The sequence below is a fragment of the Trichechus manatus genome, unplaced genomic scaffold, assembly GCF_000243295.1.
Source record: "Trichechus manatus latirostris isolate Lorelei unplaced genomic scaffold, TriManLat1.0 scaffold00091, whole genome shotgun sequence".
In the NCBI taxonomy this organism is placed as follows: domain Eukaryota; kingdom Metazoa; phylum Chordata; class Mammalia; order Sirenia; family Trichechidae; genus Trichechus; species Trichechus manatus.
In genome coordinates, this window is record NW_004444027.1 from 5,700,072 (window position 1) to 5,725,077 (window position 25,006).

The following is a 25,006-nucleotide window of genomic DNA, read 5'->3' on the forward strand; positions in this document are numbered from 1 at the left end:
TCAATTCTGTTCCGTTGGTCAATGTATCTGTCATTGTACCAGTACCAGGCTGTTTTGACTACTGTAGCTGTATAGTAGGTTCTGAAGTCAGGTAGGATTTCACACTATTTTTAAATTGAGTTTTCAAATTATTTGATTGTTAATCAAGCAGAGGGCAAAACAGGGAAGTAAAACTGACCAAAAAAACCAACCATGGAGTCCTTCGGTTGTGCAAATGGTTAACGAGCTCGGCTGCTAACCGAAAGTTTAGAGGTTTGAATCTTCCTAGAGATGCCTCGGTAGAAAGGCCTGGTTATCTGCTTCCAAAAATCAGCCATTGAAAACACTGTGGAGCACAATTCTGCTGTGACACACATGGCGTTGCCATGAGTTGGAGTTAACTTGGCTGCAACTGTTTCTTTTTAAACAGACAAAAGATAAGAATGTGTCTTTGTATAGTAAAGTCTGTATTACCTAAATGTGTGATAATATCTTCATATATTTACTGATATTTATTTAAAACCATTTGCCTAAATTATGAAGAATAGAAAATCAATTTTAAATGAAGCAGTAGTAATGATATGACCTTTTGCTTCATTCAGGTAGTTCATACATTTAAAAAATATTTGAGTCACACAGACTTCCACAAAATGTGTTAACCTAGTTTGAAATATGTAGCATATGGGCTGTCAGTAGTTTCTTTTTTTCACTTTGCTGACTATGCTAATGTGAAAATGATGTGGTAAATTATGTGCCAAAGTTCATGTCTTGAGAAGGTGGAATCGATACATTTACTTCAAAAGTGATAGTATTTAAATTTGAAATGTTAACAATATGAATTACTCCTGATTCAGATTCTTTAGTAGAACAGTATCTTGATTTTATTATTTTTAAATTTCTCTTTAGTTATTTGGCAAAGTTGAATTTATCCAGAGAAATTTCTTTAAGTTTGAGTTACAAAATTAACTTTGAAACTTTTTCCCTAATAAGAACATAACACATTTAAAGACTAATTCATGAAAGGTGAAGTATGCCAAAACATAACATAGGTTAAAAATATTTTGTGCACCGTAAGTTTGAGTAAATTATGTGCAACAATTTTATGTGTAAATTGGTAGAATTATTTATAATCAATATTTTTAAACACCTAACTTTTAAATCTCCACTGAGCTCATACTATATAAACTTTTTTTTTTTTAATTGAAAAATTCTTTTAATGATGCAGAAGGTAACTTACAAATAGTCAAAAATATAATTTTTGCTTTAGTTTTAATACGTAGCTTCTCATTGGATTTATGCAATACCTTTTTTTCTCATACAAAAATTTGTACACATGTTGTTATGTGACGTTAGTTGCAATCTGTATAATGTGACAGCACATTCCCACTTTTCACCCTGAGTTGCAATGCCTTTTTCAGAAAGGACTTCTGAGGCTATAAACAACAAGACAGCACACTGAAATGAATAAAAACCAGCCAGCCAAACAGCAAACAAACAAATAAAAAGATGGTGGAAAGTCAGTTTGCAAAGAACTGTAAGAAAAAGTTCACTTATTGAAAAGAGACTGGGGATGAGAAAGGAAATTTACCATTAGCTTTCTAAATCAGTGTGAAAAGAAAAGTAGGAATGATTTATTTAAGTTGAAAAACTATATAAACTCTTGATGCATCTTTCTAGGAATGTATTTATGCCTTTTTTCAAATTAAGTTTATCACTTACCAGTGCTTCCACATTGATTTTTTTTCTTATTATTTGATAGATAATTGGCCATCTCACGGTTGACAGCCTTCAACAAATCAGATATGTTACCTTTTGAAATCATATAGCAAATGAGACTGTACCCTGGTAGTGCAATGATTAAGCACTCAGCCGCTAACTGGAAGGCTGGTGTTTTGAACCCATCCAGAGGCTCTGTGGGAGAAAGACTCGATGATCTGCCTAGAAAACTCTATGGGGCAGTTATACTTTGTCACATGGGGTCTCTCTGAGTCGAAAATTGATAGCCCAGAAAACGGATACGTTTTATTGACTTAAATAGCCAAATCAGATGATTTAAAAATTAAATTTCCCATTCTTTCTTCTGTTGATATTTCAGGACTAGTAGGAGCAATAGGCATTTGAGGAAATCAGTGTATATAGGAGTACTGATACAACGTTTGGATATTGCTACTTATAAGCAATTATTACATTCTGTAAATGTCAAAATATATTCTGAAAACATTTTGTAGATTTTTAGATTAGGGATTTGGAGTCAGTTTTAGGAGGTAAATTAGGATAGAAGTAGGAGTTGGTTAGGAGGTAGCAAAAAGCCCATTCAGGGGCTATGATATTGTGATAGAAGTTGTGATGTCTCATCTTTCGATTTAAATTCGTTGCTTTCAAACTTATTAGGAGAGGAGCTCTTTTGAAATGAAATCTTAAATGTTTCAGAAACTGAAGTTCCATGTAAGTGATGAGGGAGTTTCTCAGACAGTTTAAATCTTCATTTGGAGGTGAGGTATTTCTCAGACAAGTTTAAATCTTCATTTGGAGGTGAAGGTGAGGTATTTCTCAGACAGTTTAAATGTTCATTTGGAGGTGAGGTAGTGTGGCATGAGGGGTGATACTTCATTTTATATGGAACTCCTAAAGCACTTCTGCAGGGCTGTAGGGTTCTGCGGAGTATAAGTGCTTTCTAGCTCTACGATTTTAGCCTGTGAAACCAGGGGACTGATTTTATTTGTTCTGCCTTACCTATAAATTTGGGAATGATATAAAAGCCTCTGCTAGAAACATATTGAATTCTGTAATTTATTTCTTGCATTTAATGAGATCTTTCAATTGTTTGGTCCTATAGACCACTTCTCATGGTGCAAGCTTCTTCCTTAGCACTGCTCAACATCAGGGATTAGGACTGGTGGCATGTTACTTCAGGCAGTAGTCTCTTGTGGTTTAGACCAGTGGCTATGTACCCTTTTAGTAAAGAAAAGTTTAGCATGCAGCGTGCATGAATTATATATGTACATGTCCTGCTGTACTAATACATCATGCTCATTAAAAGCAATTTTTTAAGAAATAAGAAAAAATAGAAATAGAAATGTGTATCTTTTTCCTGCTTCTTAGTAGATTGTTGTATATACCCCACTCTGTGGAGACCGCTGACTTATTAGCTACTTCCCACATTATGTTAGCTTGTTCTTTCCATAAAGGTTGGAGAGATGCTGGCTGCCTTAAACGTTAGAGGAGTAAAGAGCAGGCACTTTTTAAGGAAGCTGAGTGTGACACCGTTTGTTTGTTATCCTATTTGTAAGTAAAAGTCCAAGGACCAGAGCCTGCAAGATAGAGGCAGTGATTTTAAAAGTTTCTGGTAATCTTAGTGCTTTGTATTCAGTTGTATGTATGTATTTATGTTTTTTGAGGGTGTGGAGAGAAGCACGGGACCGCATTGTGGGTTTCCCAGGCCGTTACCATGCATGGGACATTCCTCATCAGTCCTGGCTCTACAACTCCAACTACTCCTGTGAGCTGTCCATGGTGCTGACAGGTGCTGCCTTCTTTCACAAGGTAAGAAAAAGCTTTTAAGAATGGCGTCAAGTTGGTGTGACTCCAGGCTCTCAGTGGAAGTCTAATGCTGCCCCAAATTAACTCTCCTTATGTTTTGTATATGTCCCTTCTATGCTAGAAATAAGTTATTTCTATTTTGAAAGACAGTAAACAAGATGCTTAGAGTAACTCTGGAATAAAAAGTCAGAATGAGAGGACTGCCTATACAATTGCATGTAGGCAATTAGGAAAATTGCCTTATCTTTCTGGGCATTGGCTCTCTCTCTGTTAAAGTGAAGAGCATTGAGCTAAAATACCTTCCAGTTTCGATATATGCCATCCCTGACTGAACCTGACACTCTTAAGCCTCTGTCCCTTGTGGCTCTGCAAGTTCTGTTTGAATTCCGAGAGCTTGTTATTTTACCATGCCTTACTCCTGATTTTCACTGAATATCCAAAATGCAAACCTCTCCAGTCATTACTCCTCTTGTACTATTATATCTATGCTGATCTGCTTTTTACTCCTGACTCATCTTCTCTCTCTACCTGTGCTGTTCTAAATCATAGCCACTAGCCACATGTGGCTATTGAGCAGTTGAAATATGACTGGACAAAATTGAGATGTTCTCTAAGTAGAAAGTACACACCAGATTTTTTTTTTTTCCAATTGTGCTGTTATTCTCACTTAAGATGAAGGCTTACAGAACAAAATAGTTTCTCATTTTAACAGTTACTACAAATGTTGCCCTATGACAATGGTTAACAATCTCACAACACATCAACAATATCCTTACTCAACCTTGGGTTCCCTATCACCAGCTTTCCTTGTCTTCTGCCTTCTGGCCCTTGTCACTGGACTCCTGTACCTCGTTAGTCTCATTTGTTTTACGGGGCTGTCCACTCCCAGGCTGAACGGTGAACCTCGGAGGTAGCTTCACCACTGAGCTAAAAGGGACACATGAGATTTTGAAAACTTAGTATGAAAGAATGTAAAATACCTAATATTTTTTCATATTGATTGCATGTTGAAATGTTAATATTTTAAATATATTGGGTTAAATAAAATATATTATTAATTAATTTCACCGTTTCTTTTTACTTTTTTAAAATGTGACTACTAGAAAATCTAAAATGACATATGTGGCTTGCATTATATTTCTATTGTATGACGTTGCAATGTAACTTCCCATGTCTTTTCACTGAGCTCTGAAGAATCACTATTGTGAGATAATGAAATTGCCAGTACCATCCACTTCATAGAATACTCCTCTCTTTTCTCTCTTAGGACAGTACTTTCCCGTTAGCTTATTCCTGGGGACTCCAAGGCTACTCATTTCCCCAAATATGTGCTTTGGAGCAGGGAAGGTATAGAGAACCATTTTCATTGCTTAGGAATGACACTTCTAGGTAATTACTTCCCAACTCATACCTTGTGTATTTACTTGTATTCTGAAAGATCTGCCTTCTCAAATTATCTGATTGCTCTTTAAAAGTTACGGTAGTCAGATTTCTTTACTTTCAAGTGCTAATTAATTAGTAAAACTTAGTATTTTTTCTATTTGAAAATCGGCCTCTTGTCCTCACAGACATATTTGTTCCCCACAGTATTGCCCTGTACACTGCCAGCTTTTAAAAATCTGAAGATTTTACAAAAAGATCCGGACCTGGAAAAGCAAACAGACAGACAAAGTGAAGATAAGGGCATGCCGGGGAGTGTTCCTCCTGGCACTAACTGCCTGGAGCTGAGTAGCCACTGCTCCCTTTAGATGGGGCACAGATACTCTGATCTGTTCCACCATACCTTATTTTTCTTACATCCATTTCTTAAAAATGTCACTTACTTACCTTACTTGCTTGGCCCTGGAAAGCCGCTAAGTTGGTGATCCCTATTTAGAACAGTCAAGTGTCTATCAAGAAAAAATTTGCAGCATATACCTCAAAAATATATATATTTACTTATATATGTATGTGTCTACAACTGTACTTACAGAAATTTTTAAAAGCTTGTATTAAGATGAAGTAAAGTTTCAAAGTAATATTCTCACTAAATTTTTAAATTTTAGTGAAAGCGATTATGATTGAATATGCTTCATTGTTTTTGAAAATCTTGATTTAACACTGTGTAATTTGACAAGTCATACATCTGTTTTTATTTTTTTAATTTATTGTGATTTAGGTGAAAGTTTACAGCTCAAGTTAATTTCTCAAACAAAAATTTATACACAGGTTGTTTTGTGACGTTAGTTGCAATCCTCACAATGTGACCACACACTTCCCCTTTCCACCCTGGGTTCCCTGTGTCCATTCAACCAGTTCCTGTGTGTTCCTGCCTTCTCATCATGCCTCCAGGCAGGAGCTGCCCATTTCGTCTCGTGTATCTGGTTGAACTAAGAAGCACACTCCTCACATACATTATTTTTTGTTTTATAGTCCTGTCTAATCTTTGTCTGAAGAGTGTACTTCGGGAATGGTTTCAGTTCTAGGTTAACAGACCGTCTGGGGGCCATAGTTTCGGGGGTTCCTTGGTCTCTGTCAGACCATTAAGTCTGGTCTTTTTACGTGAATTTGAGTTTTGCTCCACGCTTTTCTCCTGCTCTATCTGGGACTTTGTTGTGTTCCCTGTCAGGGCGGTCATTGGTGGTAGCCGGGTACCATCTAATTTGTCTGGTCTCAGGCTTGTGGAGTCTCTGGTTTATGTGGTCCTTTAGTCTCTTGGGTTAATATTTTCCTTGTGTTTTTGGTTTTCTTCATTCTTCTTTGCTCCAAAATGTCTGTTTTTAAATTAAACTTACTTTTGACACTCGGTTTTAATCACTGCTCCTGGAAAAAAATACCTTACTGCTGTGCTTTCCCTTGAAATATGGATTGTGTTTACTTTAAAATACATGCTCATTAACATACTAATGATAGTCACTTGGCATTTAAGAAAGGGTCAGCAAATTTGGATCACCTGGCTTTTTGTAAAAGAAAAATGTATAATTCATCTTTTAAGATAACCAACTCTTAAGTATTTTGCTACAAGATAACCAGCAAACCTCTGTGTGATACAAAAGATTTTGTGATCATTCATTATTTTACTACATAAAGTCTACTATTGAAGGTAATAGAAAATATAAAACAGTTTAACTGAGCACCTCACCTGTTTGTTCATTATCAGCATATTGCAATACATTACAGTTAACAAGTGCTCTGTTTTGTAGTATTTGCCAGTTTCTGTGGTATTAATATTCTTACCATGGCTGATTTCAAGTTACCAACATAAGTCACTGAAAATAGAGTTGGGAAAATATGCACAGTAAAATACCGTTACACAGTATTTCCACCATACAGATACAATACACATAAATAACCTCAAGAACATAAATAATAGCAAAACGTAATAAATTAATTTTTAATTTATTAGTGTCTGTAACAACCAACCCATAAACTTCCTGAAAATTTAGCAGTTGGCATTCATTAACAGGTATGAGCCAACTCTAGCACATCACTTATGGGGCCTTGTAAGACATTTTAAGCACTTTTTTATTTTGAATGAAGTAGGAAGCTATTGGAAGATTTGGAGTAAAGGAGTGACATACTCAGTTGGACTGGTGTTTTTAACATGATCACTCTGCTGTGCTGAGAATAGGCTGTAGGGGAAGAATGTGTAGCAGCAGGGAGACCATATTAGAAGATTATGCTAATAATCCAGATGATGGTGACTTGGAGCAGGGAGTAGCCAGTGGAGATGGTAAGAAGTAAGCAAATTCTAAAATTTGTAAGTGAGCTGCTGAGGGAGTGGGTATTTCATGGTACCATGGAAGATAACCATATCTTTCCCCCAACTGTCCTTTATTTCCATTGTCAGAGATAGAATATTGCTCAACTGAACCAGTGTCTGACCTAATTTGACAGATCTTTATATTGATTACAAAATGACTGAGGCATCAAGGAGGCTAAATGAAGTTCTTCTTCTCAAAGGCAGTGGTAATGGCAATTTGAATGGGATAATTCTTCATTGTAAAGGATCTGCATTGCAGGATGTTTGGTTAGCATCCCCAGCTCCATCCAACTCCCTAAATGCTAGTTATTGTCCTAATTATTGTCATACCCAAAACACTCCCCACACTTCCAAACAGCCCCTAAATCTATGCATATTTTTGCTGAAAGCCAAAGATCCATTGCCTCTTGTAGATTATATGACTCTTTTCTTCCCCTGACAGTATTATGCCTACCTGTATTCTTACGTGATGCCCCAGGCCATCCGAGATATGGTAGATGAATACATCAACTGTGAAGACATTGCCATGAACTTCCTTGTCTCCCACATCACTCGGAAGCCCCCTATCAAGGTGAGGGTCCCATTGTGATAGGACTGTGAATGCATGCATACTTAATTCACTTATTTTGCAGTAGCATAGTACTTTACTATACCTCAGAGTCTTCATCTGTATAATGGGATAATGATACCACCTACCTCATAGGATTGTTATTAGTGTTCAATGATTTGTTAATGCAGGTGTTGTCGCCCCCAAAGTGTCAATGGATAGATGTCAGAGGGTTTGTAACTTGGATGGGGAATATGTTATATCTTTATTTTCACTCATCTCTAACTGGAATTTAGCATTTCCTTCAATTATGAATCAGGCTACACTTCATAAGTGTACCTAAGTAAGTACTGTACAAGGTATTTGCTCAAAAACAAAATGACCCTCAGAATTCTAGAAATTTGGGTTCAGTTTTTGTCTCTGAGTTTCTGAATAGGTTTGAGTCAGAATATACCAGTTTCACTGTGCACAGAAAGACCAGTTCCATCATCCTTTCTGTCATCATTGTAGGTTCAGGCAACAAGTTAAAACACTCTGGTAAGGGTTAGGATAGCATCAGCCCTTACAGAAGCTGACATTAGGCCTGGTAAGGGCCTTGCAACAATTAAAACATAAAATAGTATATATGTTTGATACTATTAAAGTAAGGTAAATAAATAATATACTATGAAGAAAATAATTAGAATCTGTAGGAATTAGAAAGGTCAGCAAACTAATTGAAGTCTTATTTTCATTATTGTTAAGGCATATTATTTAATTTTATGAAACATTAAGTTTACCTTCACAGATGTTATTCATACCATGAGTAAATAATAATTAGATGCATGTTTTATTCTTCTGTTTTTGAAGTTAGGTTTTAGAAAAGTAACCACCAACATGTACTGACAACTATAATCAAATTATATATATATCTTTAGTGGTCAGTAGAGTGGCTGGTAATCAGAGGACGCTGGTTCTATGCAAGAAAGCACAGCATAATTAGAGAAAAAAACATTTAGGGGCCTTATGCATCCATTTATATCTAATTAAACCTTTTCCCAGGGTTATAACTTAATTCCTGATTATCCTGTAGTTTCTTCTATTGCTGAGACTTCTGTGAAAACCTCACAAAAGAAGATTAGCAAAATAATTCATGAAATTGTGTTCTTTGTTTTACTTTGAATGATAATAGTAACAACAATTTATATAGAAATAGTATGTTTTTCAAGTAAGTGGTAGATCTGATATTAGGAAAAAAAATTAAGAAGTTTACACTTCTTTGTAAACTGTAAGGTAGGAAGGCAGAGGTCTAATTAGTTAGAAGGTAATTAATGATTGGTGCAATTTTCTATTCTTTCTTTGTCCTTTCTTAGGTAGCAAGGTACTAAACTTCAGCTAAGACGCATGCTGCTAATTATGTCTCCCTAGTAGAACAGAAGACATTGCTCCATGAAAATTTAAAGTATCTGAGTGATTAGGTACCTAATAATAGCATCAGTCACCTGAAGCACTCACAGACATGATGACTTTTTCATCTTCATTAAAATGTTTTTCTTCTATATTATTAGACGAATATGTCATTAGCTAAACCATCTCTTTAATGTAGTGAATGAGATAGAAATAATTTGAACATGGTATACATCATTCTTATCAAGTGAAAACTTCAAAAATATTCTCTCTGAATTTTCTCAATCTTACTGGAATAGAAGAATAATTTAGGATTGAGATAACTTTAAAATTAATGGCTCAGTAAATTAAGAATATCTTCAAATTCTGAGTTAATTCCTACAGATTCTAATTGTTTTCTTCATAATATTTATTTATTTACCTTACTTTAGGAGTATCAAATATATATACTATTTTATGTTTTAAAATAGCGTATATATGTACTATTTTATGTTTTAAAATAGCATATATATGTACTATTTTATGTTTTAAAATAGCATATGTATGTACTATTTTACACTTTAAAATAGTATATATATGTACTATTTTGTTTTAAAATAGTACATACATACTGTTTTATGTTTTAAAATAGTATATATATATTGCTTTAAGTACCTCAAAATTTCACTGTTAAACTCTTCTTTTCCTTGGTAGTTAGAAAGCTTTTACTGCTTTATATGATCATCAGTGTTCTTTCAATGATGTTAATATCTTAACAATACTGACTAAATAAAGAACAGGGAGTTACTGTTGTATTATTGCTTTGAATAATGACAGTAATCTTTGGGAGGAAGAGAAAGACCTAGAATTAAAACAGGCTTCATTCAGGATAAATGATTAAAAGTTCACATAGAAAGCATTGAGAAGATAAGATGGCTTAAGTGAAAAAGAAGTAGAGAGGGGAAACAAACATCTTAATTATCTGTTGTAATACAGGCTCTCAGCATCTATTAAGGATTTTCCTTACTGTTGTTACTAAGCAAAACACTACTATTTCTCTTAGTCAGATTGAGTTACCTGGAATGTTTCCGTGTAAAATATAATCCACGGTATTAGTTAAGTAAAAGTTTAAACTTCTGTTTATATTTATTTGTTACTTTGTTCTTTTTAATTTCTTTTTTGTATGTTTTAGAATATAAATATATAGCACTTTATATGTATATTTATACTTTGTAAATATACTGGGGATGCGGTCTCAAAAATTTTTTTACTGATGGGTTACATGATTAAAACGTTCGGAAACTACTACTTTAGTAAAAACAACACTGTGAAATAACTTTTTGTGCCAACTGGGATCAATTTCAAGTTAAAGGTCTTTTCCCCAGAGGTTGGATGCTGGCATATGGGATAAGGAGGAAGATTAGGTAGAGGGACATAGATGTTGTTTGATAATATTCTCATCTAAAAGCTGGTGGGAATGGTAATAACTCCTTGTTGACTGTAAACCTGAAGGGTTCCAGGAGAGCTGCCAGTGAGTGAGAGTGAGAAGTGAGGAACTGGTGGGTCCTAGAGAAAAAGGAGCTATAGAAGTCATGGCCTCCCTAGAGTTTTGGTGCTGATGTGAGCTGCTGCTTGGAGCCTGACCTGTGTTCACCTCTCAATTCAGACTCTGGAAACATGGGTCCTGATGGCTGATGTTGGCTGTATGCAGTGATTATTCTTTAGCCATAAATTGTGGGATGGAAATATTTAAAGTTATTTGGGAAAACATATATTCAGAACGAAATAAAAATTACTCAGATATTTTGGCATATCTCTTTTGGTTCTCTGGTTCCCTGCCTGTGGTGGTGGCTTTTTTAATTTTAATTTTTAAAATTTATTATACTTCCTTTGTAGTCTGCTTTTAGAAAACTTGACAGTAAATTTTTTAGTTTTGGCAGTATAGTGGCCAAGATAATCTAAAAACCCTGTCAATATAAATACCTAAAAATGCTAAATAACCTGTAACAAACATTGTTTTCATTGTATAGTTGGGCCCATTAAAAAAGTAAGAAACTTCCCAGAAAGGAAACAGACAAAAAAACCAAACTGTTGCTGTCAAGTTGATTCCGACTCACAGCAACCCCAGAAAGGAAGGGAGAACTAAAAATCAGAGTGGTAAGCATAGGAGCTGTCACTGTGGGTACCCTCGGTGGGGGTGTCATCAACTTAGTCATTTAAAGGCTTGAGTTTTATCACTCATGTGAAAAGAGTGAAGAACCTTTGGGCCTTTTAAAGGCAGGGAATTGGAACTGAGATCTCTGACCCATTGTCCCAGGAGGATGACAGGCAACTTGTTTATTTTAACCTGGGCTCTGGCAGGTACAGGGAGAAAAGTATAGATTGAGAATTTTTAAATGTGAGTCTGGGCCTCCATGGGTTTGAGGACTCATGGCTATATGAAACTCATACCTAGCCAGTGAGCTGTTTTGCAGAATAAGACCTAAAACTGTTAAAAAGAGACAACCTTTTTAATGTCTCAGGCCATATCGGATACTCACAGATAAAGCCTCATAGAAAATGAGTTGGGAATCAAAATTAACATCAAATGAAGCAACAGTGGACCATGAGCCAAGAGTTCACAGACATGACAAATGGTTCTCTAAGAATTCCAGATAAGAAAACCGTTGGATAGACTACAGAATATGTAGGTTTAAAATATACAGCCACCACGCATCTGTCAGTGAAGGCTTGCATGTTGCTATGATGCTGAACAGATTTCAGTGGAGCTTCCAGACTAAGATGGACAAGGAAGAAAGGTCTGGCAATCTACTTCTGAAAATCAGCTAGTAAAAACCTTAAGGATCATAAGGTCCAATCTGTAACTGAACATGGGTGTGGGGCAGGACCAGGCAGAGTTTTGTTTGGTTGTACATAAGGTTGCTATGAGTTGGGGGCGAACTTGACGACAGCTAACAACAAAAACAAAATTACTAAAGATATAAACTAAGGAATTACAAACATAAAAAAAGCAACAAATCACTGTGGAAAAGATAAGCAGATTTGAAAGACCTGAATAGAACTGCTAGAAATGAAAATTATAATGATTAAAATTGAAATCTCAGTGAATGAGATTAAAGAAGATGAGACATAGCTGAAGAAAAAATTAATGATAAATGTGAAGAAATTTCTGAGAATGTATCACAGAGATGTAAAGAGATAAAAGTAAGAAAGAGGTTTAGAGACATGGAAAATATAAGGAGAAAGTCCAACACAAAACCAGTAAGAATACAAGAAGGGACAAATAGACAAAACGGGGAAGACGGAACTTTGTATTTGAAAAATATAATGTGAGAATTTTCCGGACTTGGTATCTCTCTGAGCTTTGTGTCTCCTTTGTGAGAAGACACTTAACAGTAGATTCCATGTCTTTAATAATTACAGAATTATTTGGGTTTCCTGTTTCTTCATTTCCTTTAACTCTTATTTTTTTCCCAGACTTGTAAATTGTAACATATAATGCACGTATACAGAAAACTTAAATGTTCAACTTAATTATTATACAACAACCCTTTACTATGGGTGGCCAGGACCCCAGAAGCTCCCTGTATGCCCTTTCCCAATCATGGCCCCCTCCCCACCCCCAGTGTTAATCAATGTCATGGCTTTTATGGTAATCACTTCATTGTTTTTCTTTATACTTTTATCACCTAAGTACGCATTCCTCAACACTATAACTTAGTTTTGTTGTTTTAATTTTTTTTACTTTTTAAATAAACTTTAATTTTAGAATAGATTTGATCTACAGAAAGTTATGAAGATAGTACAGAATTCCTATGCACCCATCTCTAGTTTCCTGACTTTTAACATATTAGTATGGTACATTTGTCATAATATACCAATATTGGTACATTATTATTATTATTATTTCTGATTCTGTTATTGGCCTCTTTAGAGTCTCACTCATGTGGCTCATTCCCTTTTTTGTGACTTTTGATTGTGAGATTATATTATTTGGGATTTTATTTATGGAAATTCTTTGAGGCTTGGATTTAAGGAATTGTATTTGCTTCTTCCACGTGCCTGGGATCACTACCTACTTGAGACCTGTTTAAGCTAAGTTAGCATCTTGGGGCTTTTCAGGACTCCCAGACATGTGTGAGGGCCAGCTGGTGGTTGTAAATTCTCCACTTAGAGCTAAGACTGAGACGGAAATGTTTCTTTAGCAGCTCTCTGTGGGGCTTCCCCTAACCCATGCAGCTTTTTACTGTGTTCAGGGTTTCAAAAAGCCTACAGTTTGACTTCCCACATGTCTGTCCTATTGCCACCTCCAGCCCATTAGAAAGCAGCGCTCCTTGCTGTCTCATTGGATTCAGGCTTTTTTGTTATTTTGGCCTCCAAGGATTTCCTTTACTTTATTGCAAGCTCAGCCGTGTATTTAAAGAGATTATTTGTGGGTTTATCCTACGTTTTCAGGTGTTCTGTAGGTTTTTATGAGATTTGGTTTGCCACTTTGTAATAAAGTGATTATATTATTAATACTTTTCTAATTGCTTGAAATTTCCTTAGAATAATAATAATCTTAAACTGCATGATAGTATGACCACTTTCACATGTCTAAATATAATTTTCTTAAACATTACTTTAAACAGATGTGTAGTGTTTTATAATTATTTAACTAGTCCTTCTTCTATTTTGCTATTAAAAACACTGCTGAAATGAGCAACTTTGTGCATACACCTTGGTGTGCAACCAAGATAAATACTGGGAGTAGAATTACTGAGACAAATTACAAAAAACTTTTTAAGGCTTTTGATATCTGTTAAGTCTAGGCCATTTTGAAAGAACACCAGTAACAATGTTTTAGATAACATACATGGTAGGAAGAGAGCCCTGGCCTGGCAATCTGGCTTTGCCCAAACTCACTTTGTGAGTTCATGTAGCCACTGGGGTTCAGTGTCCTCACTGTGGAAATGGAAGCATTGACGTGGTGAAGCTGCAAGGTTGCTGCCATATTTGCACCTGTGATTCTTATTCAGTAGTCTTTCTTCTCGATGTCCAGGTGACCTCACGGTGGACTTTCCGGTGCCCAGGATGCCCTCAGGCCCTGTCACACGATGACTCCCACTTTCATGAGCGACACAGATGTATCAACTTCTTTGTCAAGGTGTATGGCTATATGCCTCTGCTGTACACTCAATTCAGGGTGGACTCTGTACTCTTCAAGACTCGCCTGCCCCACGACAAGACCAAGTGCTTCAAGTTCATCTAGGGGCATTGCAAGTTCTGGGGAGAGGATGGGCAGTGAGGAAGATGGCTCCTAAGGTTCCTAGGCATTGAAGGACCCTGGGGACATCCGCTGCATGGGTGGCCCAGACCTGCTGCTGGGAGAGGTGGCAGGAAGAGTGGAAAAGAAATAGCTGCCTTTATCTTGAAGTTGGCCACATTGGGCCTAGGCAGATTCTGAACTGCTCTCACTGGAACCCTGGTCAGAAGACACTGGGGTTCCCTCTACAGGGCACTGACTGATAGCTTACACTGAGGACCATGGGGACTCTGGATAGTCACTCACTTAGTTCATAAGCCCAGGACAGCTGGTTTGTGGTTTTTAAATTCAGTAATGACTATTATTATTTAAAAAGAAAAAATTTCAGATTTGCCGTCAAGGCTTATTTATAGGTGTGTGTGTGTGTATGTATACATATATATACACGCACACATATCTACATATACACACACACATATCTACATATACACACACACACTCATATATATATTTTTGGGGGGGGTGGAGTTCAAAATTTTTGCCTAACTCACTAATGAGGGACTCACCAGGCTCATGTTCTGTATTTCAGTGGAGATGGATCCTAGCCTTGGGTGACCTGGCTTATCCTTAAAGATCATCTCCCATCCTCCCCAGGGGTGTCTGTTTGCAGAAACAAGAAAGGGATGAACTTGGCCCTCTTATAGTGCCTTGGATAAGATAAGATCTGTTCCCTTTACTTTCTGTTGCTAATTAGCAGTTTATAACTCAGATTCTTTCATCTGAATCCTTGGGAAAGACCATACCTTTGTGAACAACTGAGCTTCCTTTTGTTGGATTCAGTGGTTTTTGAGGATTCATCATCAGGTAGTGCTTGTCCTAGTACTTATCCCTGCATTCCCATTCTCTCCCTTGTGTGGAAGAGAATGAAGAGGCAAAGAATGAGGAAGGAATAAGGTCTGAAGATAGCACTCTCAAATGACTTTCTTTTGTTCTGCCCTCCCATTTAAAAACAGGTTGCCATTTGGCTTCAGACTTTCCTGAAGTGTTATCTCGTGGATAAGAGGACAAAAAAGTTGTGGTCTGAAGTGGTTTGCAGGCTGACCCACTCTCTCTGGACATAGAATAAGCAGGCATCCTTTGAGGATCCCCACCCGCTGGCCGGGAAGTCTTACAGCAAGGCACCTGCCTTGGGATTAGTACCTTGGTGAAATTCACCTTCCTCTCCACCTTTGTCTGCACCTACATCCTGTGTTACCTGTAGTTTTTAGACTCCTAATGCCAGGTTGGAGTCCTGGCTCGGCTGCTAACCAAATGTTGGCAGTTCGAATCCACCAGCCACTCCTTAGAAACCCTATGGGGTAGTTCTGCTCCGTCTGTAGGGTCGCTATGAGTTGGAATCGACTTGACAGCAGTGGGTTTGGAATACCAGGTTGGCCACAGGACCTCCTGAGGTTTGATATGTGCTAGAAAAATGGGAGATATGATTTGCTAGGTAAGCTCAAATCCAGTCTTCTAATTTAACAAGCATTTACTCCCCTCATTGCTATGTTCCACTCCTGGTTTAAGTTTCTATTATTTGGGCTGAAACTGAAATAAGCTAATTTTTTGGTGGCGGTGGTAAGGCAGCCAAGGAGGGAGTTCGTGGTACTTTTCAAGGGTTTAGCACATGATTTCTACTGTTTTTCCAAAGCCCAATTTCTTCAAATGAAGTTGAGCGTAGAAGGTTCCAGCAGCTGAAAAAGCTCAGGTCTGTCCTGGTCAAGCATATGCCTTAACAGCCAGTTCTGTCTTCCCTAGACCTTGACACCCTGTGCTTCTGTGTCTCGGGGGTACAATCTCCTCTAACCTGCCTGTACCAAATGGGTTCTCTTGAAGTACCATTTTGAAGCCAGGCTTTTTGCTGTTGCTACTACCCAACTGTAGCCTTAGCTTGGCTCACAGGAACTCTCCTCACTGGCAAACGGGGGCAGGGCTGCTCCCAGGACGTGTGTCTCTCCAGAGGTTTCCACTGGCATCTTCTTGTAGCTCTCCTGCCTGAGGCAGCTACCTACGAAATTTGGTTATGCATCTCCGCAACGCAGCAAAAAGGTCCAGACTTCTGCATCCTAACTTTCTGACTACCTTTTCCTTGACTTCTGAATTTGTTCTTTTTAGCAGCCTTCTTCCCTCAAGGGAGCCAAAGAGTGGTGTTTTGAGCTATATATGTGGCTGCTATTTTATTTTGTTTATTTTAATGTGAGGAACTCATAAATTGACTTTCAGTGGGATCTGGTGAGAGAAGATAGGTCTGTATGTTAGGACCCCTTAAGTGGAGCCCCACTCTTGGGTTCTTGAACATTATTGGTAGATCCATGAATAGCTGAAGGGTCTGAGGCTACTGATGACAAAAGTGTGCTGGAGGGAGGATTGTGATAAAAGGATAGCACTGTTTGGCCTGACAGGAACACTAAGTTGAAGGACTCCAAAGAGCAGGCTCTAGGGACACTGGCCCCTGTTCTTAAAGGATACTCTTTAGTAGCGAGAGGCTGAGCAGTCAGACATTGCACGCTGCTTGGTTAGATACCCCTGAAGAATGACTGCCACTTTTTGCCAGGTGGATTAGGGTGAGTCCCAGTATTTAGAATGCCTTTGATGCTGATCACCACGGAAAACCCATATATTTGCACCCGACACACCTGGAACATGAAAACAGCTCTGCCGACCCACATGAATTTCCTTGGCTGCACACAGGGGAGAAGACTCCTTGTTACCCAGTCTTTGCTCCCAGGGCCCAGACACATTCCTGTTCTCTAATTAGCCAGTTTGCTTTTCACCATGAAGGATTATATGACTAAGTGATAGCTTCCCCAAGGTTCTCATTATGCCATTCTGAGCTTTTAGGCCCCTGGTAGTGGTTTTACATCTGGTCTGAACTGCACCTCAAGCCATGGGCTGCCCACTTAGCCGATGGGGTCCTGCCTGGAGGCAGGAGCAGTCTATCCAGCAGCTGCCTGGGTGTGCACTTAGGGAGCTCCTGGTCTGAAAGGCTGTTTGGAAGGGAAAAGCTCTTGGGTATCCATGCCATATCCATTCAACCCACCCCTTTTCCAATCACGAGCACAATGGTCTTAAACATTGGATTTTTGTTAAAAAAAAATAAAATAAATGGAGACTTTAACTCAAGCAGCTTGGAGGTCTTTTGTGATTTTCCTCAGCAGGGACAGAAGAGACCTGAGAGAAGGTGCCTGCCTGGTCCTAGGCAGCCACCAGTGCACGGCCAGACTGGGACAGCTCCCAGCATAAGACTGTTGGCTGTGTGATTTGGTCCTGGGAGTAGCCTCTGTACGTGAACCTAGGTGATGCTGTGAACTGAACGTGCATGAACTGGACACAGGCAGCCTTACCTGTGTCCAGGTCTGGGATTAGGCATTTTGACTGGGTAGGATCTTAGATGCCATTTGAGTGATTCAAATGGGATGTGTGATGGCATGTGACATGGCATACAAATTTCATTTTTTAATGGTAACTTTAAAAATGTGTGCGGTGTGGTGGGGAGCTAGAGTGCACACAGAGAAGAGGGCTGTCTCAGAATGCCCAGATGTGGGCTATAGATTATTCACGTACAGGCAGCTCACTAAAAGCACCTGCATCTAGCTGATGCTTCATAACTGTCAGAGCCCCCATCTTTTTTGATGTCCTAGGTTTTAGAACTTCTGCTTAGGGCATCACAGCCATCCTCAGGGAGAGCACTGAGTTATGGGGTTTTGAGGAGATAGATGGAGATGAGTTGAGGGTTGCTCTTCTGGGCTCTGCAGTTGGGAGTTTGGTTTTCGCTGACAATCCTAAGAAGAATGAAAGGGATCTCAGCGGTCAGTGTCGCTCCTCAGTTAGGCCAGACGATCGAGCAGGCTGCTGCTTTGGTCGGTGTTGCTCCTCAGAGTGGGTGATTGATCAGACTGGTGCTCTGGAAGGGTTGCAGTAGGTGATGGGGAGAGACTGTCCTTAGGGTGGGAATTCCTATTTGGTCTGGAGTTTTGGTTGCCAACAACCTATTCATGAAGCCATCTGTCTGCTTGTTACAACTTGCCCTGCAACCAGAGAGACTTGAGCAAGTTGCATGAGGCTGTAGTCACTCAGTGTCTTAATATAGAGATAATGTGTCTACTGAGATTCTGCTGCTGTGTAGTTCTGGCTTGGACTTAACAAGGTAAGCCAAAGTGGGAAATGTTAGCTGTTGATATTATTGTGACTCAAGTTGAAGGTTCTACAATATTTCCTAAAATATAGTTAAGAAGGATAATGTCATGGTTAAGCCTATGGACTCTGGAGTTAGACTATGTGGATTCAAATCCTGGGTTCTCCATTAAACTTTGTGGTTAGAAGCAAGTTATTTACAGTATTTTAAGCTTCCATCTCATCTATAAAATAGCAAAAATCATGCTTCCTTAAAGATCTATTGAAAGTTAATGTCTTTTACCACACCATGCACTGTAATGGCTTATTGCTCTGCTTCCCACACCAGATTGTAAGCTTCTTGAGAACAGAGCACATAACAGATGCGCAACAGTTTTTTTTTAAATGAATGAATGATTTGACAAAGATACTAATGAGGGCCACATAGAAATTATAGCTGCCACAAGCTGATGTAGTAGTACTGTAGTTCTTCGGAAATACCGTATTAATGTGGTCTTACCAGGTAGTTGAAAGAAGCCTGGTACAAAATGGCTGAGAAGTCTTTATCCACTATTCTCTGTATTATTTAAATCTTAATTAGCAAAGCAGGATAAGAGAGAGTGCCAAAAAGAATGAAAGACAGACTGGATTTTAGGAGAGAGGAGCATTAAAGTAGGGGTGGGAAGCCCTGCCTGAGGCCAGGTTTGGTTTGCCATTTAATTTTACCTGTCTCTTGACCTGTTTTAATTAAATTGTTTTACCTTTCTCCATTTATCTTTATATATGCGAAAGGGTGCAAATCCTGTCATGGTGTATATTTGTCGTGTTAGAATTTAAACTACTTCAATTCTGTTTATTTAAAACTACTGCCCCCAACATTTTATTATGAAAATTTTCAAACATACAGCAAAGTGGAAAGAATTTTATTGTATAAAGCCTGTATACCTACCATCTAGATTCCACCATTGACGTTTTTCTCATACTTGCTTTATAGCTATCCATCTATCCATCCTTCTCGCTATCCTTTTATCCATTCTAGTTTTGGTGCATTTCAAAGTAAATTACTGACATCAGTGTACTTCCTTCTAAATACATGCACACACATGTCATTAACTAGAGGTAAATATGTGTTCCCATATTTTTAATGTATAACTCAAATCCCTATCACAATATAAAACATCACCATCAACCCAGAAATTTCCCTCATGCTCCTTCCTAGTCAGTCCTGACCTCCACCCCCTAGAGATAACCAATGTCCTGGAGTTTTTTTTTTTTCACCGTGAATCAGTTGTTCCTGTTCTAGAATGTTCATATAAAAGATATCATACAATTTTTACTCTTTGTGTAAGGCTTCTACAAACTCAGCATAATGTTTTTGAGATTCATCCAGTGTTGTTGCATGCATTAATAATTTGTTCCTTTTTATTGCTGAGTAGTATTTCCTTGTATGAATATAACAAAATGTGTCCATTCTATTGATAGACACCTGGGCTGTTTCCAGTTTTTGGCTGTTATGAATAAAAGCTGCTATGAATATTCACGTAGAAGTCTTTTTGTGGCCATGTTTTTATTTCTCTTGGGTAAGTAACCTAGGAGTGGAATTGTTGGGTGACAGGATCTATATATACACATACATATATACACACATAATAAATACATATTTCTTTATAAGAAACTACCAGATCTTTTTTCCAAAGTAATTGTATCATTTGTACTACCACTAACAATGTTTAAGAGTTCCAGTTGTTCCACATCAAAACAAATGGTGGTGTCAGTCTTTTCAATTGGTGGGGGTGTAATGAAATCTCATTGTGGTTTTTATTTGCATTTCCCTGATGACTAATGATGTTAAGCACTTTTTCATGTGCTTATGCCATTTATTTCCTTTGTGAAATGTCTGTACAAAATTTTTCCCATTAAAAATTTGGTTTGTCTTTTTATTACTGAGTTATAGCAATTCTTTACCTTTGTTATTAGTCCTTTGTCAGAATGCATGTTTTGTGAACATTTTTCCCCAATTAGTGGCTTGCCTATCCATTTTCTTTATGGAATCTTCTGATGAGCAGAAGTTTTTAATTTTGATGAGGTTTAGTTTGTAACTTTTTTCTTTTTAGTTATTGCTTTCTGTAACCTAAGAACCTGTACCTATCCCAAGCCATGAAGATACTCTCATATTTTCCACTGAAAGCTTTATGGTGTTACCTTTTATATTTAGGTCTATGACACATCTAGAGTTAATATTTGTGTATGGTGTGTGGCAGGAGTTTTTTTTTTCCTATATGGATAGTCAGTCATTCCAGGACCATTTGTTAAAAAGACTTTCCTGTTAAGTGTGGGTCTGTTTCTGAGCTCTGTTTTCTGAAACGCTGATTTGTCAGTCCTTGGGACAGTCCCAGTCTGTCTTAATGTAGTTTTATGGTTAGTCTTCAAATAAAGCAGTTATGTCCTATAACTCTGTTCACTTTCTTAAGATTGCTTTGGACATTATACTTGCTCTGTATTTCTATATGAATTCTACAATCAGTTTGTCAGTTTTTTTAAAAAAAGTGATGAGATTTTGATTGGGATTGTATTGAATTTGTAGATTAGTGGGTAGAATTGAAATTTCAACAATACAGGTACACCTTGGAGATATTTCAGGTTCAGTTACAGACCACCTCAATAAAGCAAATATTGCAATAAAGTGAGTCACGAATCTTTTGGTTTCGCAGTGCATATAAAAGTTATGTTTAAACTGTATTAAGTGTGCAATAGCATTATGTCTTTAAAAAATGTACATACCTTAATTAAAAAATACTTTATTGCTAAAAAATGCTAACCATCATCTGAACCTTCAGCAAGTTGTAATCTTTGCTGGTAGAGGGTGTTGCCTTGATGTTGATGACTGCAGCCTGATCAAGGTGGTGGTTTCTGAAGGTTGGGGTGGCTGTGGCAATTTCTTAAAATAAGACGACAGTGAAGTTTGCCACATAGATTGACTCTTCCTTTCATGAAAGATTTCTCTGTACATGTTACGCTGTTTGATAGCGTTTTCCCACTGTAGAACTTCTTTTAAAACTGGAGTCAATCCTCTCAAACCTTGCTGCTACTTTGTCAACTGTTTATGTAATATTCTAAATCCTTTGTTGTCATTTCAACGTTTACAGCATCTTCGCCAGGAGTAGATTCCATCTCAGGAACCACTTTCTTTGCTCATCCATAAGAAACAACTCCTCATCTGTTAAAGTTTTATTATGAGATTGCAGCAATTCAGTCACATCTTCAGACTCCACTTCTGGTTCTCTTGCTCTTTCCACCACATCTGCAGTTAACTTTCTCCAGTGAAGTCTTGAATCCCTCAAAGTCAACTTCTTCCAAGCTCCTTATTTTGACCTCCTCCCATGAATCATGAATGTTCTTAATGGCATGTAGAATGGTGAATCCTTTCCAGAAGGTTTTCAATTTACACTTGCCCAGATCCATCAGAGGAATCACTTATCTGTGGCTGCTACAGCCTTACAAAATGTATTTCTTAAATGACTTGAAACTTGAAATTATTCCTTGATCCATGGGCTGCAGAATGGATGTTGTGTTAGCAGGCATGAAAACAACATTAATCTCCTTGTACACCTCCATCAGAGCTCTTGGATGACCAGGTGCACTGTCAATGAGCAATAATATTTTGAAAGGAATCTTTTTTTTCTGAGCAGTAGGTCATAACAGCGGGCTTAAAATATTCAGTAAACCATGTTGTAAACAAATGTGCTGTCATCCAGGCTTTGTTCTTCCATTTATAGAGCACAGGCAGAGTAGATTCAGCATAATTCTTAAGGGCCCTAGGATTTTTGGTATGGTAAATTAGCACTGGCTTCAACTTAAAGTCACTAACTGCATTATCCCCTGACAGGAAAAAGTCAGCCTGTCCTTTGAAACTTTGAAGCCAGCATCGACTACTCTCTAGCTATGAAAGTCCTAGATGGCATCTTCTTCCAGTATAAGGCTGTCTTGTCTACACTGAAAAGCTGTTGTTTAGTGTAGCCACCATCAATTACCTTGGCTAGATCGTCTGGATAACTTGTTACAGCTTGTACATCAGCACTTGCTGCTTCACCTTGCACTTTCATGTTAGAGACAGCTTCTTTTCTTAAACCTCATGAACCAACCTCTGCTAGCTTCAGACGTTTCTTCTACAGCTTCATCACCTCTCTCAGCCTTCACAGAAATGAAGAGTTAGGGCCTTGCTTTGGATTAAGTTTTGGCTTAGGGAATATTGTGGCTGGCTTGATCTTCTGTCTAGACCACTCAAACATTCTCCATATCAGTAATAAGGCTGTTTTGCTTTCTTATCATTCGTATGTTCACTGGAGAAGCACTGTTAATTTCCTGCAAGAACTTTTCGTTTCCATTTACAAATTGGCTGTTTGGCGCAAGAGGCGTAGCTTTTAGCCTATAATAAAAAAATGTGAAATACTGCAAGAATTACCAAAATGTGATAGACACACAAAGTGAGCACGTTGTTGGAAAAATGGCACCAATAGACTTGCCTGACGTAGGGTTGCCACAAACCTTCAATTTGTAAAAAATGCAGTATCTGTGAAGCACAATACAGGGAAGCATAAAAAAATGCGGTATGCCTATATTGAGTTTTCTAATCCATGGAGATGGTGAACATGATATATTTTTCCATTTAGTCAGGTCTTTAATTTCTGTCAGCCATGTTTTCAGATTTTTAGTGGAGAGATCTTACACTAAAAATCTTTCAGTAAGTTTATGCCTAAGTGTTTTTTTAACACTATAATGAATGGAACTGCTTTTAGAAAAACTACATTATCCAGTTATTGCTGGTATACAAAAAAGTTGATTTTTGTATACTAACCTTGTATTCTGCAATCTTTAAACTTATTACAGTTGTTTTGTAGATTTCTTAGGATTTTCCTATATAAACAATCTTGTCATTTCCAAATAGAGACCTTTTTTACTCTTGTCTTTCCTATCTTTTTTATTTCCTTTTTTCCTTCCCCTTATTGCAGGGACTAGGACTTCTAGTATAATGTTTAACAGAAGTAGTATAGATAAGCATGCTTACCTTGTTCTTGATCTTTACTATTTCACTGAGCTGTAGGTTTTTTGTAGGTGCCCTTTATCAAATTTTGGAATTACCTTCTATTCCTAGTTTGTTCAGAGTTTTTAGATATTTAGATGTTGAAATTTTGTCAAATGCTTTTTCTCCATCTATTATAATGATCATATGGTTTCTACTTTATTCTGTTATAGTGAATTATACTAATTGGTTTTCAATTATTTAATTATCCCTACATTCTGGGGACAAACTACTAGCTCATGGCATATTATCCTGTATTGCTGGGTTCAGTTGGCTAATATTTTAAGGATTTTTTTGTCTGTGCTCATGAGGGATATTTAGTTTTGTTTTATTGTAATGTCTCTGTCAGGTTTTGGTATTAGTGATATGCTGGCCTCATACAAGAAATTTAGAAGTATTCTCTCCTCTGTTTTTTGATGCTGTTGTTGGGTGCCGTTGAGTCAAGTCTGACTCATGGCAACCCCATGCGACAGAGTAGAACTGCCCCATAGGGTTTTCTAGGTTGTAATCTTTACAGGAGCAGATCACCAGGTCTTTCTCCTGCAAAGCTGCTTGGTGGGTTCGAACTGCCAATCTTTCAGTTGGCAGCTGAGTGCTTAACTGTTGTGCCACCAGAGCTCCTACTGACATATTAGGCTGGGTAATTCTTTGTTGTGGGGGCTGTCCAGTGTTTTGTTTCTCTGGTGAGTTAAAATCATCAGAGGCTGCACAATGCACAGAATATAGTAGGTGCTTAATAAATGGTTATTGATTGGAAAGTGCTTACTGATGATTGGAAAAGACTGTTAAGTCAAAGTTCATGATTTTTGAAGTATGTGAACAATGCAATTAGTTACTAAAGAGTTATATTGAATAATCTAAAAAAGTTAAGTGAACTTTTATTTCATTTGATAATGTGTTTTATTATATGTTACACAAATTAAAATTACTTTTTACTTGTGACTGAGTTCATATTTGTATGTCAGGAAGACTTGTGAATAGGTTAGAAATTATTATTGTGGTTTATCCTAGAGAAGGGTAAAGGGTAATTCTTGCTAACACAAGAATTATTATTTAAAATCTACATCTACATTTCTTTCCAGCGGCCTCAGATACCAAGATCAGAGATACAAGAAACATTCTACATGTCTAATGATAAAACATGGGTAAAACATCTTTCAAGGATCTGTGGCCCTATGATTCAAAAAATGTTTAATATATGTAAAATCATGATTTTATGTGGTGATTAAAACCTATACCTATAATGGGCTACCAAGGAGCAGTGGTGACTGTGGCACTTAATCTATAAACTCATCATTGGTGCTGGTTCTAGCCTCCAACAAGATTAGACAGTTTTTGGCTCAGTTCTATGCTGCT

At 37.5% G+C, this 25,006-nt stretch overlaps 1 protein-coding gene across 5 annotated transcripts in view; it reads left to right on the forward strand.

Moving 5' to 3' along the window:
• Window positions 1-21,301, forward strand: part of EXTL3 (exostosin like glycosyltransferase 3) — a 76,654-nt gene extending 55,353 nt beyond the window's left edge. For 3 of the 5 annotated variants that reach the window (XM_023736729.1, XM_023736731.1, XM_023736730.1), the window contains 3 exons: window positions 3,378-3,522; window positions 7,704-7,832; window positions 14,215-17,580. In XM_023736729.1, the coding sequence (XP_023592497.1) occupies window positions 3,378-3,522; window positions 7,704-7,832; window positions 14,215-14,424 (484 nt within the window). In that variant the 3' untranslated portion in view covers window positions 14,425-17,580. Of the gene's footprint in view, window positions 1-1,397; window positions 3,351-3,377; window positions 3,523-7,703; window positions 7,833-14,214; window positions 17,581-20,052 lie in introns of those variants that run through there. The other 2 variants (XM_023736732.1, XM_023736733.1) reach the window with 2 other exon arrangements.
• The last annotated feature ends 3,705 nt before the right edge of the window (window positions 21,302-25,006 follow it).